At 39.3% G+C, this 15,764-nt stretch overlaps 4 protein-coding genes across 5 annotated transcripts; 1 reads left to right on the forward strand and 3 right to left on the reverse strand.

The window, feature by feature from the left end:
- Window positions 1-652: 652 nt before the first annotated feature.
- LOC148402329 (uncharacterized) lies at window positions 653-6,085 on the forward strand. Its single transcript, XM_088368483.1, has 8 exons — window positions 653-870; window positions 1,436-2,564; window positions 3,052-3,186; window positions 3,283-3,457; window positions 3,555-3,653; window positions 4,298-4,389; window positions 4,490-4,630; window positions 4,867-6,085. The coding sequence occupies exons 1-8, from the start codon at window positions 722-724 to the stop codon at window positions 5,170-5,172; spliced, it is 2,226 nt and encodes a 741-aa protein (XP_088224609.1). The 5' UTR covers window positions 653-721; the 3' UTR covers window positions 5,173-6,085.
- Window positions 6,086-6,986: 901 nt separating this feature from the next.
- Window positions 6,987-7,607, reverse strand: nppa (natriuretic peptide A). Its single transcript, XM_088369238.1, has 3 exons — window positions 7,497-7,607; window positions 7,057-7,381; window positions 6,987-6,991 (listed from the first exon to the last, which is right to left on the reverse strand). The coding sequence occupies exons 1-3, from the start codon at window positions 7,605-7,607 to the stop codon at window positions 6,987-6,989; spliced, it is 441 nt and encodes a 146-aa protein (XP_088225364.1).
- Window positions 7,608-9,421: 1,814 nt separating this feature from the next.
- Window positions 9,422-10,000, reverse strand: nppb (natriuretic peptide B). The gene is made up of 2 exons (XM_088369251.1): window positions 9,872-10,000; window positions 9,422-9,778 (listed from the first exon to the last, which is right to left on the reverse strand). The coding sequence occupies exons 1-2, from the start codon at window positions 9,983-9,985 to the stop codon at window positions 9,422-9,424; spliced, it is 471 nt and encodes a 156-aa protein (XP_088225377.1). The 5' UTR covers window positions 9,986-10,000.
- An 814-nt stretch (window positions 10,001-10,814) lies between these two features.
- Window positions 10,815-15,282, reverse strand: nppal (natriuretic peptide A-like). Of its 2 annotated transcripts, XM_088368935.1 has the most exons (5): window positions 15,222-15,282; window positions 14,974-15,091; window positions 11,463-11,658; window positions 11,053-11,354; window positions 10,815-10,937 (listed from the first exon to the last, which is right to left on the reverse strand). In XM_088368935.1, exons 3-4 carry the CDS (start codon window positions 11,544-11,546, stop codon window positions 11,055-11,057), a joined length of 384 nt encoding a protein of 127 aa, XP_088225061.1. In that variant the 5' UTR covers window positions 11,547-11,658; window positions 14,974-15,091; window positions 15,222-15,282; the 3' UTR covers window positions 10,815-10,937; window positions 11,053-11,054. The 2 variants fall into 2 exon arrangements, with proteins under 2 accessions (XP_088225061.1, XP_088225062.1); XM_088368936.1 differs by having other exon boundaries at window positions 11,463-11,627; window positions 14,974-15,276.
- Between the last annotated feature and the right edge of the window lie 482 nt (window positions 15,283-15,764).

A 15,764-nucleotide genomic window follows, 5' to 3' on the forward strand; every position in this document is an offset into this window, starting at 1 on the left:
AATATATACACTCAATAGCTATCCATCCAGTAGTTAAGCGGTGTAAAACTCAAGGCCCAGGTGGCCCACATCGTTTCTTTATAGGCTATCACGAGTGTTGCGGGTACGCCCAATAAAGCAAATTTATGTTTCATGCTAAATACAATACAGCTTTATTTGTTTATTGGCTTTCACAACGGCTTTTGCCCTAACAAAAGCATTACAAAAACTTAATATGTATTTGTTATTTTCCTTTTGGCAGATTTTTTTTTTATTAACCAAACTTGCAAATTTTCTTAATTTTACATGTATTTGATTTCAGCTAAATGAATTTAGTTAGTATTTGGTTGTCACTATTTTCCATGAGTTTTGATTCCAAATTATTGTTGAAAATATTTTTCATAATCAGAATCAGAATAAAATAATACATTATGAATGATTTCAATTGCATTTTTTCAATTTACAAAAAAAAATTGTACTACATTTTATCTGTTAAAATAAAAATGTCGACTATGTACATTGTTTTTAATCACTGTATATATGTATATGTATGGAGGTCGGAAATCAAATGATTGAAAAGCTTTTAATGTGGCGCAAAACAGACGGAAGTTAGAAATGGCCTCTCTCTACGCCGTTTCTTCAGTCTATCAAGTTACCACTAGGTACTGCCCAGCGAACGCCATCCATCGTTTGAGAATTGAGATGGTCTTGTGAGCAAGCAGTGCGAGACAGTAAACTTTACATGACAAGTCTCATGTCAACGCTGGAATTGATGAAAAAGCAGTGTCTTGCATCAGGGACACTGTCCTCTGCTTCTCTCAAAAGACGGTTTATCAAAAAGGGAAGAGTCGCTCCAAGGGCCAACTCCAAAGATGTGAACACAGACTGCAGGTGAGCGCATTTATTTTGTTTTATTTATGTATTTTAAAAATATATTTTTGAAATTAGTTTTTCCCCCAAAATTAAATGCGGAAATATCTTCACAGCTCAGTTAATGAAAATCTGAGAAACAAGTTGACTTTTAAGCCAAATGAATTTAAAGCAAAGTCAAAAGACTTGACTTCTCTGTATTTTTTTTTTTTTTTTTTTGGGGTTTTGGCCTCTCTCTCTTTCTCTGGCATTTTAACAGACTTTTCTTTTTTCAATAAAACTCAATGCAGCTCTGCTCACCTTTTGGCTTTAACATGATTGCATTAAAGTGCCTTAGAGAATGAGTTCCGGCCATTTCTTGAGAGTGGCTCTGGATCCTTGCTCAGCATGTGCAGAACATTTTACAGACACATTTTCAGAAATTGGCAGATAAGTAAAGATTTGCTCATTTGTGTAATATCACACTTGATGGGGTGAAAAGACAGCCCATAAATCCAAATATTGGTATGAAAACAAAAGTCTGTTTTTGATTATATGCCAAGAATATTGAACGGAGTGCACTAAATGACATTTTGTTTACTGTCAGTCATTCCAGGTGTTTCCTATTTTCCAACTCTGGCAGTGGCCGTACTGTCCGACGGATTCTGACAGCTTGCCTGCTGTCTTTCCTGGCCCTGCTTGGTTCTGTGTCCACAGACCTCAACTCCAATTTTGACTTACTCCACTCTACAGAGGCTGCTTTCGAAGAACTGGCTTCATGCAGAACGGCAGCCATTTTGCACCTTGTCAGTAAGCTTCAATCGATGCGCCATCTCTTTAGCAAAGAGGCGAGGAATGAGATGTTCAATGCCAACGTTTCTGCCCATGTGCAGCCCATTTTGCATCTGTGTGGTGACGTAACGGGCCACAGAAATGGCTACAAACTGTATTGCCATGATGGGGTGGCAGAATTTTGCCAGGAGATTGAAAGGCGTCTTCATGGATTGCTAAACGCTTCATTGGATACAAATAGAACAATTGAACACATTTCTGCTCTGAATGTGTTCATTTCAGGAATTCTTGACATGTGGATTACAGAAGAAGACACTTTAAGCAAAGCCAGAGATGACTCAAACTGGAGAGACGTTCTATCCGCAAGACTTCTCCTCACCTTCATAGAACTCAACCACCAGTTACTGGACTCCCCCCATATAGCGGCTGGACCCGCCTTCCAGGACAAGTGGACATTTGCATTGAGACACCTTAGCTTGGCTAGCCTCATGACAGAACAACTGCGTGACTGCTGGTTGGAGAACATAGATGAAAAGTTCAACTCAAGCCATTATTTCAAACATATCTTTAACGCAAGTCTTTGGGAGATAACAAACTCTTTGCCCGGGTCACACGCTGGACTCCAAGCACTGAATGACACTCAGCACTGCTTGTTCGGCCGTGCGGTGCCGGCACTCCGGACGGCATCTCGCTCGGTGTCTTCGAGCCTCAGTATGAAGATCAGCCTTCTGGCGATAGCCTGCCTCATCTACCCGGTGGTCATGTTCTCCTTCAAGCAAATGACTGAGTGGATTGAAAATTATGCACAGAGTTTAACAGAGAAGACGGAGGATCTGAGACGTCAAAGACAGCGAGCCGAAGACCTGCTGCATCAAATGCTGCCAAAGTCAGTGGCCAAACAGCTCCGCCGACATAAACACGTAGAGGCGGAGAGCTATGAGAAGGTTGGTGTCTTTTTGTTCAACTCCATAAATTCTCTGATTGCTTGAAAACATCTTCTGGGCTTTTAATATTGAGGCTGCTATAAGGAGACCACCACTGCATCATCTGCTGACATGCTGAATGAATGTGTCTCCGCTCGCTTTGTAGCCATTGTTGACGTAATTAACTATAATTGCGCTGTTCCATATTCATCAGAAGATAAAACAAGTTTGTTAGGTGAAAATTGCATATGGGTTATTGAAGAGGTTTTGAACAGCTGTACCAAAAGCACTCTGTGCGGGCTGCTTTAATGGTGTCAAGCGGAAAGCTTCATTTCAAAATGATATTGAATTCTTGGAAACTAATTATTTGGTCAATGCATATCCATTTGAGCTTTTTTTTCTTGTAATTCAACAACCAGCAGGAAGGTTTTCGAACTCAAACATTGACACTAACCTGTCGTATATAGCAAGAAAACTTCAAAGTCAAATTTCATTCACTCTATTCTAGGTGACCATCTTTTTCTCAGACATTGTCGGTTTCACCTCCATCTCAGCCTCCTGTACGCCTTTGCAAGTGGTGGAAATGCTCAACAACCTCTACGTTTGCTTTGACACACGGATCGACTCCCATGATGTATACAAGGTAATTAAGGACGAGAAAACATACAAATACAAACTCCGCGAGACCTTGAACAGGATACGAAATGATCGCCATTGCGTTGTGTGCCTTTCCATCCAGGTCGAGACAATTGGAGATGCGTACATGGTAGTGAGCGGACTCCCCGAGAGAAACGGGGACAGACATGCTGACGAAATTGCCAAGATGGCTCTGGATCTCATCGCAGCCGTCCGACAGGTGTGCATCCCTCACATGCCCAACCAGAGGCTGCAGCTCCGAGCTGGGATTCACACAGGTAAAAGCATTCCCTCATCATGGATCCTTGTGGTGTCCATTTGTTGTTGCCGTTTCCCTACAATATCTTTTTTGATTTTGTTTTGATTCCTAATCAGGTCCATGCGTGGCCGGAATAGTGGGCTACAAGATGCCCAGATACTGTCTGTTTGGGGATACGGTGAATACGGCTTCGAGAATGGAGTCCACCAGTCTGCGTAGGTTGACCTATGAGCGAGTCATCTTTGTTGCCAGATAAATCCACCCACCGCCTCCCCATTGGGTGGTCAACATACCTTCTACTCATTTCAGAAGCCCTCGAGAAAAGTTTAACTTCTTGCAAGTTTAAAGATATTTTGATAAAGACCTCAGCACATAGCTCAGAGTAATTGGAAAATCATGACATAGTGTACATCAGTGGTGTTAAACTCTGGCCCGTGGGCCAAATTTAGCCCACAGTGTCATTATATTTGACCCACCAAGACAAATTCTACATCCACTTTTGTGTCAATACTAAATTTACAAATTGTCTTCACTGATAGAGATGTTGCTAGCAAGATTTATTATCATTCATCTTTTTAAAAAATGAACAGTGCTAATCTTTGATTTCAAAACTAGTTATCAGTGGTGATGCTAATCCACTCCCCTCCTACAGGGGGCGGCAATGTAATTTACAAGCTTTTAACTCCAGTCAAATATCGAGGTGCTACATGTCATACACCCCAGGTCATTTTCAGGAGGTAAAAAATGCAATGAAATTTATGAATAAATGTTATGAATGCATATTGTTTGAGGACCATACTGTATATTTTTACCTGTATCAATTTGTGTGTTTTTAATAGTATGTCATTTTATGTGACAGCTCAAAAAATCCACACTAGTTCTGCAACCTACTTGGCCCTTACTAAAGATTTTGCCTATGAGCTGCAGCTTCGAGGGGAGATTGAAATCAAGGTGAGAACTTCTTTGAATAATAAGATATGCCATCTGACTCCATTTCCCTACTGTGATCCAAATAATAATTTATTTAAAATATCCCTCTAATTTCCGCCAGGGTAAAGGCAAAATGAATACCTACTGGTTGATTGGCCATAAGAACTACAGTGTCCAGAATGACAGCCTGGTTTGCCACTGGAATCCCAACATGGCGAGAAAAAAGAAAACTGAGGCCAGCAGTGATATTTCTGCAGGAAATGTGAGTGTAACTGGTTTCATTTATATTATTCAAATATTATATTTAAATATTGGTCACTCAACAGTAAGGGTGGTCTATCCCTCTCCATTCCGTCACATTACCTTACCATGAGATGTTTCAGAAACAGTTCTAACTTTGCAATTTCCAATGATAACACAATATAATTCAGTACATTTAATTACAATTTCCAAAGTGTAATTGAATGAACCTTTTGGTTTTGTTTGTTTGCCTGCCAGTCATCAGTGACAGTGCAGAGCCTCAGTGAAAACGCCACCACCCCAGTGCCCAATCACACGCTACCACAGCCTCAATCTGAGAAGGCGGACCTGAGTGTCGCAGCTCATATGGGGCCTTCAGGCAGCAACAATGCTACCTTGGCCTCCAAAAGTGGGGGACTGCAGGGTGGGGATGAGTCCGCCTTCCTGCCCGGTCAGTGCAGCAGCAGTGGAGACAAATGTGACATTCTGCCTGGCTCCGCAAACAATAACAACAATAACCTCGGTCATCACTGGACCTTATGTAACAAAATAAGGCATTCATAAAGTTAAGAGAGTCTCTCTCTCTCTGTCTCTCTCTCTCTCTCTCTCTCTCTATCTCTCTCTCTCTCTCTCTCTCTCTCTCTCTCTCTCTCTCTCTCTCTCTCTCTCTCTCTCTCTCTCTCATTCATTTTTTTTTTTCTAGACAGCTTCTATCCTATGCCCGCTAGAGGGAGCTTTGCCCCACTATAGAATAGTAACACGATTTCTTTCCGACTCAATTTCAACATAGGATTATTACTCAGTGCCGTCTTGATGCTCAAACACCCATAAACTTAACGACCTTTTTTGACCTAAACGTAATACTTGTGTTGTCATCAATTGTAATAGGATACTTTGAATGCTCCCACGTGGTGTTTTGTTGAGTGTCAGTGATTTCTCGAGTCCCAACGTCAATTTTCTTGAACATTGATTTGCATCTGTTGTAACTGATTCTTCAACACCCACCAGTTACCAAATCAGTCCTGACATGTTGTGAATTCCCGAATGTGTTAAATTATTCATTTAAGTGGTGTGAAGTACTTTATTAGTCATTTACAGTATTATAGAGTAATTTTGAAAAGTTATTATTCCACTTTTGAAAGAAAGCAAATGTACCATTGTATAGTGTTTAGTTCATTTCAGTGTACATGTTGATTATGGTCTGTTGGGAAGGCTTTCTAAAACAGCATGCTTGGGAGCTGCTCCGTATTTCGTTAGCATTTAACTTGGTTGACATGATGTACATAATACAACTTGACTGGAGCAACCGTGACCGTCTCTGTGATGTAACCCATAATAACACTTCCATTGTGCTGGTTGCCATACACATTCACCCAAAATTATGAATGAATGAATCGCAGAGACATTTCCATCTAGGATTCAGTTGGATGCATTGTCTATCCTGTATGTGTTTCATTTTCTTGTTATTGATCTTAAATTGTGGTATATCTATAAAAAAAAATAAAAAAAAAATTGTAAAACTAAAGGCCTCCCCCCTAATAAACGTCTGATACACTTTACACATCTTCATTAATTCCTCTCCACATCATACATTTTATTTTATGTGTGTGATTTAAAGTTGAAAACAAAATCTGAAATTATGGAAATATGTAAAAGAGGGTTTTATTTGAAGTTTTTAATCAAGAAGAACAAACATGCAGTTGTCCCACTATTATACAGCATACAGTGTCATAGATTCTTCACATAGTTCATCATTTGGTTGACAAACACACAGAAAGACATGAATGGATGCACACACACAGCTTTTCAATGCAATATCATATATTAAATGGACTAAACTTGACTTAATAAATGACAAAAGGATCAAACATGTATCCCACAGAAGAATCAGCCTATCCTGAAAAATTAAACACAAGAAGAGAAATGGTTGATTATTAAAAGGACATCCTTTCACTTATTATTTCAACTTTAATGATGTCATTATGGTGATGTTGTGTTCTTGGTTGTTGTTATGAAATCCAACTTTACCTGCACGCACACTTTAAAAAAAAAACAAATTCTGAAAACAAGATAATGTGCCCTTTTTTAAGACTCAACTTTGCTGTGTTCATTCTGCCCAAATGAAAGAAAAGTGTTTCTCAATACAGTCTTGCGTAATTTTTCCGGTAATCAGTTTAGAGGAAGTGTTTACAGTTGATCTGTTCTCTAGTAGTCAGTGTGGGTTGTATTGGCAATGCAGTAAAATGAACGAATAAATGAAAGAACAAAAACAACTGCATACAGTGTAATGGTGCATTTGTAGTAAACTATTTGTACTATATTTAGTGCAATATTTGTTTTTAGTATGAAGGAATCGCAAAAGAATTTTACACGACACACTATTCTGCAATTGAATAAAAGACACAAATATAGAAAAAGGTTGAACGTAACTGTTCCTCGCACACTCACCTCTTGCAGTGTTGCAGCCCAGCCCGCTAGCGTTCCCAATCCGATCCATCCTGGCACCAAAGCAGCCCGATGCCCGCTTTCTGGCCGTTATCAGCAGATCCAGTAAGCGGTTCCTCTGACTCAAGGCCCGGCTCTGGCCTTCAGCCACCGCTTGGGATCGCTCTACTGCGGCTGCGGCAGCTTCTTGGTCCCTGTCCTGTTCTGTGTTCCATCCTCGGTTGGACTGGCTGCGTTCTGGTTCTTGGTTCAATGTCGCATAGTCCGTTTCAGAGGTTTCCTCCTGAGCTGCTTCGGCCAGAGTCTCCTCAAAGCGCTCAAGCAAAGACTGTTGTGCAGAGGGCAGGATTTAGAAATATCAACTTGTTTGACAGCCGACATTGCACACCACCCAACTACACAATCAAATTGTTTGTTGTCAGTGTCTGACCTTCCTTGCTTACCTTGAGCTGAGCCAAATCATCAAGAGAAGACGTCCTTCCCAAAAGGTGACCGCTAACCAGCGTGTATTGACACAGCAGGGGCAGCAGGCCCCACAGGACCACAGCCCTCATGTTATCCTCCAAATGCAAGTTGCATTACGGCCACCGCTGGAAACTACTTTTATATGCACGTACACGTACACAATTAGTTGACGGCATCAATGGCTCCTCCTCTTGCATATCGCTTCAAGTGCATTCTAACACTTTGGCGCGATAAGTCAGATGTACTTTTAAGTGATGCTCGGAAGTGACTGATGTGTATGTGGAGGTCCATAATTCACATGTATCAGCCTTCCCAGACAACTGTGGCATGACCTCAGGAGCCATCTCCAAGCGGTGAGCTCAGACATGGTGTTTAGTCACAGGAATGCCCTCCGCATGCAGACAAACACCATAGTAGGAGAAAACTGGATCCCTCCACCTTAGGGCATCGATTATACTTGGGGGCAATTACGGTCAATGTGGCTCATGATCTTGTAAATACAATCTTGTTGATGTCTGTTTTTTTTTGTTTGGTTTTGTGTATACATAAATGATAGTAGTAACAGGTGTTTGTTATACTAGACCAAGACAAGATAATATTCGTAAACAGCATTAGAAATTTGATATTCAATAAACAACATGCAAAGATGTAAGATATATATTCTGTTGGCAGTAAATACTACTTTGTCCAATTGCCTTCAATTTCCTCACTATCCCTTAATAATAAATATCCCAATCTTTATGATTTTGAAAACACTAAAGGTGATCATGATAAACTATAAAGCAATATTATTATATAGCAAATACTGTACTTTTACAAGGTTTGTCATTATTTCAAAGAAGATTGTTATGACGCTTCAGAATTATTTTAGCGGATTTGTTTTTAAATCCATAGTCACTTATGCGTCATTTACTAACGTAAAGTAATTTGTAATAAAACAGCTAAAAAATATATCAATATATTTTTTTCTGCGCTGACTACAAATAATAATAATAATAATTTTGAAAATTATCTTGAAAAATAAACTTAAGGTATACATCTGTATACAATTTACTTTTGATAAATGAACCATTTCACAACAAATAATAATAATAATAATAATTTTGAAAATTATCTTTAAAAATAAACTTAAGGTATACATCTGTATACAATTTACTTTTGATAAGTGAACCATTTCACAACAACGCTGGGATGACGCCATGAGAGTTTTCCCTTAGACATTGACCATCATATGCTCGCCAACACAATGCATCATTTGGATCACAGGAGATCCTGATCCTTTGTGAGTCTCTCAATTGCATTACAAGGACATCGATTGACAAAGAATCATATTCCTCCATTTTCTTTCGTCTCTTATAATATATCTCTAATCAACATAGTGTGCTTGTGTGCTCTCCATGGTGCTGAAAATACATTTTATGCTTTCATTAATGAAGACAATGACTACATTCACAATAACAAGAATGGGGTATGTGCATCTTAGTCACATTACAGTATGCAGTTTATGGCTGATTAATTAAATCATAAAATTTATTGTCCAGGTGACAGTGAGTGACAAGGGACCTAGTTAATCTTCATGATGATATGGGATCATGTAGATCTAACATGGCCACAGTAGATTTGTTATGCTGTTTGTCATTCACGAGGATGGTTGAAAAATGTGTATTGTTTAGTGATTGTCTACTTGCTGTCAATATTGAGTGGATGAACTTGAGTCATCTGCAGTTGTAAACATTTATTGAAACATTCCGGGCAGGAATTGCTTTACGTACATTTAAATAAATAAACATATAATGCACAAACAAACTAATATAAATATTCGGTAAAATAAATATAGAGCACTAAATAACTTTTGGCCTCGACGTTGCAGTTCCGCAAGGTGGTCGATGGTAAGACTTCATCATCATTTGGAATCTGCAAGATAGCAACACATGGAACACATTTTTACAACTTTTTCCATTTTTGCTATTTTATCTATTGTCAACTTACTGGATTTGCCAACACTTTTGCAGCCTAGGGAGCTCATGGAACCTATTCGTTCCATACGGCGACCAAAGCAACCAGAAGATCTCCTGCTGGAGTCGCTGCGGATGCTCTTCAGGTTTTTGGCTGACAGAAACTCCCTAATTGAAGCTTCGTCCAAGGCTTCCTGCGGCTGCTGTGCGTTCAAGTCATCAAGAGTGTTTTCCTTCTCTGCAGTGAGAGTCTGCTCCATCTCATTCCGTTCTGGAAGTGACTTCTCTAATCTGTCAAGGAGCACCTACAGCATGCCAGGAGGTAACATTTCTTTGAGTCCATGAATGGAAATGAAATCAAATCCGTAACTATTTAGAATTACATAACTGTAACATACCCTTAAGATGTCCACATCACTGGAGGTCAAGCTGGTGCTAACAGGATATGTGCTGATGAGCTGAAGTTTCAAGATGAGGAGAAGGCCACAGGCCACATGGGAAAAAAGCGGCATATTTCTCTTCTGGTGGACCTTTTGGGAGATTCTTTGCTGAATAGCTCCTGGATGCTGTATCCCTCAGGACCAACCTCTGCTCTTTTATACACGATGAGGCTATGCCAGGAATTGGACTTGCATTCCTGACACCTGGTCCTGATAACGCAAGCTGTCGGAAATGACTCCCTTTAAAGGGTTGTCTCTCAGAAGTGGGACATTCAGACATTCATATGACATAGTGGCATCCATACACTCCCAGAAACAGACCACCAGCTCCTGACAAGCCCTAACACGGGACGTTGTTGTCACGGAGTTACGGGAAGTAGTAAATGGCAACACTGCGTAGTGAGAATGGGAGGGAGGGAGCGAGAAAGATGTTACTAATTTAAGGAGTGTATATGCGATTGTTGACGGGTGCCTTAACAAGGACAAACTGGCTTCAGACTGACAGTCTGACAGAAAAAAAAAACCCAGAGTGGCTTTAAGTACGCTTGTAAAATGTCGTTCAATCATGTGGCAGAAAAATGAGTACGAATTTATGTATTATATAATTTCTGTATTTTAAATACAACTTACTCATTATAAACCATTTATGAAAGTGTTTTTTTTTTTTAAATAATCAAGGGTTAAGGCAAAATCCTTTTATATTTGAGGGCAGGAATTCAGAAATTGCCGCAAAAGGTTTTGGAACACAGCAGATTTGGATTCTGTTATTGTAACAGTAATAGGTGTTTACATGTGCGGTAAAATGTGCTTTCAAAATTGCTCAATTGACATAGAGACGGGACAAGACACGTGTTTGCAAAATATTTTTCTACATTACAATATAATTCAAGTTCTTTTACAACCCAAAACAATAAATAGCAAACAGCCTGCTTCCACAGCAAGTTGATGAAAATATACAGCAGTGTAAGAAATGGAGAGTCAGTCACGGTTTAATACTTTTCTGATGGATCATCATCACACACTCCTGTTGACAGAAAAAAAAGGAAATTGGAAAAATGGGTTAATATCAGCACCAACAACAGCATCATTAAACGTCAAATGCTCATTTGACAACAACAAAGTCTCCTCTGCATGCTCACCCTCAACATCCCAATCCGCTGAAAGACCCGATCCTATCCAAGCGGACGCCGAAGCAGCTCCTCATCCCGCCTTTCCGGTACCGACCCCAGTTTCGCTTGGAGGTCCGGAACAGGTCTTTGAAGAGAAAGGCAAGAACGTGTGCTTTAGCCTCCAGTGCTGAGTTGCTGGGATCAGGGAAGTCCCACGGGTGGCCCTCTCGAGCTCCAAGCTTTGACTTGTCTTTATTGCCGCCGCTCTCTTGCATCTCCTCTGAAGAGTGATGAGGCATGTCATTGATCTCTTCTAAAATCTGCTCCAAACTCTGATGGTGAAGGCGAGAAGTGAAAGAAATGAAACAAATCTATCCATCGTCTGTCTATCTATCTATCCATCTAATTAAAAAAAAAAAAAAAAAAAAAAGAGAACCTACCTGTAAATCCGACATGGGCTTGCCTCGAACATAATCAAGCACCAAGAAGAGATTGAAGCAGCAAAGCGAAACCATGAGGTTCATGTTTTTATCTTCCCGCCGGAACTCGACTCAGGCTGTCCCGGTTTTGTCGTCGCTGTGGTTCTCAGCATGGGCAGATGAAGCCTTTATAGCAGAAGCAAGTACGTCACCAGGCCTGGAAAATTAACGATGTGTAACTAATATTCTTAAGAGTGGGAGTACGCGCAAGGTTCAGTTGGAGAAGGGTGAGCTGGGACAATTCAGTGACATGCAGGCACAAGTCAATGAAAATCAGGACGTCTTTAATGATTTCATTATTTGGAATGAGTTATTGCAGTTTTGTGTCATAAAAAAAATTCATTTTCCATTTTTTTTGAACAAGTTGCAAATGCTTTGGCACATCCATGCAAATGATTCTGCACAACTGTCTGTTGATTCGGGTGTTATGTTTTGCTCATGTCACATTGATCAAAAATGTTTTGTAATGGGTTTTACCTGGATTGCCTCACACGCCGAAGCATTTTGGCATTCGTTCATCATTTAAGTCTTGACGTGCAAAAAGGTTGAACAAGTTGTCATAACACGTCAAGCATATTTCTTTACGTTTTCATGAGACTTTTTTCCCTGAGGGTAAATCTTGACTTGTTCTAACAAAGGGAAATGTACTGTGCTCAAACAATCAATCAGTTTGCTACCAAGATAAAATACAGAAGAAAGTGAGGACAATAAGATCATATGTCTTCACCAAACTAAAATTATATATATGTTGGGATACACACATCCACATGTGGACTTGGAGGTTAATTGGAATATATATGTGTGTTTTGTGCTTCTGTGTTTATACGGATTCAAGCAAAATGATGAGCCATTAGCCCATGACCCAGTCAAGCCGAGCTCAATCGTGGAGGTGTGTAACTGCTAATTGACATTTCAGCCGGCTCTCAACTAGGAGGGCCATTATCCGAAATTGATTCAAGCCTCGGGGCAACGCTTAACGTTTTATGCATTCTTTTTATGAAGAGAATCACATTTAAAGTTATGTCACATTCATATCAAAAATTGAAGCACGATGATAGTTTTACATTTGTTATGTATGTTTCAAATTGTTTTAGTTTTCACACATCTACTATTTTTGTCATTCAAAATAACAAAAGTATTGGAAAGAAGTGAGACATTATTTTGAATATTGATGCAAGCTAAAATTTTGCACTTGGGACATAAAGACTTTGGTGTGTGTCAATGAACTCGAATTAACTTTGGACTGTTGCAGGCCAGGAAGCTGATTGCATAATATTTTCGTGGGGGAAACTGTTTTTCCATCAATGAATCATTGGATGAGGAACTGACAAAGAATGTCAAACTCAGAATTAAGAATTAGATTAAGAATTTGAATGCACCTATGTGGAGTTGCGTTGCTATTTTAGTCCGTTTTGTTTGTTGTTGTTGTTTTATATTTACTCTTATTGCCTTATAAAATGTTTTCCTGACTGACATTTAAACCGCTTAACTGTCACTCATTGGTTCCCCTCCATTAAGGACCTTAATGAGAGCTTGAGCTCCCCATCATTTAAACAACAGCTTGCTGACATCAGGTGGGGAAGCCTGAAAGGGGTGGGACAAGTAAATGTCACAATTATGTCAGAGCTTCGGCTCATGGGCTCCCCCAAAAGTTAATTACTATTTTCTTTTTATGAATGGGCCACCACCGCTGCTGATGGTTTTTCTGTCCGCCGTATTTGGTGATACCTAAACCTTTTGCGAGGGGGGGTGAAGCTACAAAATAATTGCTTCGAATCAGTTTGTTGGCGCCACCTCACCATTCACCATTGATGGCGAGGTCACATTCGCTGACCCTATTTTGCTAGCGTGTTTGCGCTGGCTGGTGCCTGTGGAGAATGTCACACATGATAAATGAGGACAAAGTAGCGAAAGCTCATCTGCTGTCATCACGGATGCAGCAACACCCACAAATACCCTGCTGGAAGAAACGCAAGATATTTTTTATTAATGCCACATTGAGGCATTAAATGAATAAATGAAAGGCGCTCAAGCTTTCCAATGGCGTTTTAAAGTTGTTTGATTAAGCATAGTTAATTTTTTTTGTGCAGTTCAGTGCTTTAAACAGAAATGGTTTTATTGCAATCATAAACGATCATAATGTTGATTAAGCAGGGCACAAGTTTTGAAGGATACATAAAAGCACATTTGATTTCCTCATTTTGTTTTTGCTCTAAATTAATAATGTATTAAAGTCAGTCTGAAATGTGAAATCTTGTGAAGTTTTACACCTTGCACTTGGCTGAGGCTAAGTAAATTCATTCATGGCATTCATCAGCCGTCTTATCTATTCTTGTCATGGACTGATCCCATGCTTCATGCCATTACATCATGCACTGGAAAGACCAGCATAGCACATGTGACCCTTCCAGTGGCACCTTTACACAGATAAGGTTATTTTCACACAGCAGGGATGTTGTTGCATATATTTAGCATTAGCTCATGTTATTTTTAACGTGCATTACCTAAATAAACCTCAATTCGGGTTTTTTTTTCGTATTTACATTTCAATGTCATCCGAAATCTCTCTCTGGGTTATATATTAGACTTAACCCATTGTGAATAAAATGAAATGTTTTATTGTTTGTCCCAGGGATTGAACTGTTGGACAGTTAGATGGTTTCAGCGGACACACCCACCATGTTTAACCATGGTCACTTTTTCATGATTTGAAAGCCTGGTTTTATTAACTAGATGTGATTTTTTTGGTTTTAAACTGCCAGTCAATACTCTTTTCTTGGGTGAGTCAAATTCAGAACAAAGTTATTTTCACTTTACATGGACTTTAAAGTGAGGTATGGTGCTCGAGAGGAAGCTTCAGAGTTGCTATTCTTCAAACAAAATTATAATTGCTAATGAAGCACACAACTGCACATTTCAACTGGTATTACTTTCACCAGCAGCTCAAATGATCCTTGCTGTATTGGGCTCAAATTCTATGTTGTACATTGAAATCTACATAATTCACAGTTTAATGGACTACACAAATCAATTGGATTCAGTTCCGTTAAAAGGTACTTTTATTAGTGTCAATCACAGGCCCAAAACATTCTGTTCATTATGCACGGTTGTCAGCACTTAGTCTATTAAAAACAAACTAATGGCTCTTGTCATGATGTTTTTCAATGCGGAGGTGAGTGCTCTGAAGCACAGCCGAATTGCACTTCCTCCCATTGTGCACTTCTCACCCCTGTAATTTCCCATTTGCCCGCAAAGGGTCCCTTTGTGTGTACAATTTCATTTTCCTATGCAGGTGTACAGTACATAAATACATTTTGCTTGAAAAAGTTGGACATTGGTATCTACAGCGTGCAAGATAGCCAAGGATGCAATACAGTGAAAAAAAAAAAAAAAAAAAAGACACACACCATCCAAAGAACAAAACAGTCTCATAGGAAAAGAACAAAGCACAGATGTCTCAGACATGACTTACTGTGAGTCATTAAAATCTCTTTAGCAACCTCTTGCCTGCAACTGGCCTCCCTCTGTGTTCAGATGGTTATCAATGGCTTGACCTCAGGCTGTGAAGGTCCCCATCCCCAACATCACTTCTAGTATGAACAAAAAAACATTAAAACATCCAGTTAAAACAGTTCAACACCACAACTATATGATAATCATGTTTGTCATGAGTAACAAAAGATTTTCTCAAATAGTTGCCTCAATTTGTCACCACCTTACCCTCCTGATGGAGGGTTTCAATGATGGTCCTCTGGACAGCAACCAGATCAGCAGTCTTAAGCATACTTGTGATTTAGTTTACTGAACCAAGCTGAGTGTTTTTCAAGGCTCAGGAAACCCTTGCAGGTGTTTCGAGTTAATTAGACAACTCAAGTGATTAGTTGAATACCCTACTAGTATACTTTTTCATGATATTCTAATATTTTGAGATAGGATATTTGAGTTTTCTTAAGATGTATGCCATAATCAGCAATATTAAAATAATAAAAGGCTTGCAATATTTCAGTTGATTTGTAGTGAAAAAAACAAAAATGTCATACATTCTGGAATGTATTTTTTAAATCGTATTACAGAAAATAAAGAACTTTATCACAATATTCTAATTTTCTGAGACAGTCCTGAAGACCTGTAGTTTTTTAAAACGCAATATTTCACACAAATTGTGGAGTAGCAATATGAGACCTAGTGTAAGACATACCTGCCATCTAGTGGTGATTGGTGAAATTACAATTTCAAACTAGTACAGTTGAGCCCTATATATTT

This window comes from Syngnathus floridae, chromosome 2 (assembly GCF_059516105.1).
Source record: "Syngnathus floridae isolate MCC-2025c chromosome 2, RoL_Sflo_1.0, whole genome shotgun sequence".
NCBI lineage: Eukaryota > Metazoa > Chordata > Actinopteri > Syngnathiformes > Syngnathidae > Syngnathus > Syngnathus floridae.

What these genes read in the sequence shown, in the direction of transcription:
- LOC148402329 (XM_088368483.1), top strand. Translation starts at nt 722, where the DNA reads ATGACAAGTCTCATGTCAACGCTGGAATTGATGAAAAAGCAGTGTCTT. An exon ending in AGGCGGAGAGCTATGAGAAG is followed by an intron (nt 2,565 to 3,051) that starts GTTGGTGTCTTT and finishes ACTCTATTCTAG; the next exon opens with GTGACCATCTTTTTCTCAGA. An exon ending in CCGAGCTGGGATTCACACAG is followed by an intron (nt 3,458 to 3,554) that starts GTAAAAGCATTC and finishes ATTCCTAATCAG; the next exon opens with GTCCATGCGTGGCCGGAATA.
- nppa (XM_088369238.1), bottom strand. Translation starts at nt 7,607, where the DNA reads ATGAGGGCTGTGGTCCTGTGGGGCCTGCTGCCCCTGCTGTGTCAATAC. An exon ending in ATGATTTGGCTCAGCTCAAG is followed by an intron (nt 7,382 to 7,496) that starts GTAAGCAAGGAA and finishes TCTGCACAACAG; the next exon opens with TCTTTGCTTGAGCGCTTTGA.
- nppb (XM_088369251.1), bottom strand. Translation starts at nt 9,985, where the DNA reads ATGCCGCTTTTTTCCCATGTGGCCTGTGGCCTTCTCCTCATCTTGAAA. An exon ending in GTGATGTGGACATCTTAAGG is followed by an intron (nt 9,779 to 9,871) that starts GTATGTTACAGT and finishes GGCATGCTGTAG; the next exon opens with GTGCTCCTTGACAGATTAGA.
- nppal (XM_088368935.1), bottom strand. Translation starts at nt 11,546, where the DNA reads ATGAACCTCATGGTTTCGCTTTGCTGCTTCAATCTCTTCTTGGTGCTT. An exon ending in AGCCCATGTCGGATTTACAG is followed by an intron (nt 11,355 to 11,462) that starts GTAGGTTCTCTT and finishes CTTCACCATCAG; the next exon opens with AGTTTGGAGCAGATTTTAGA.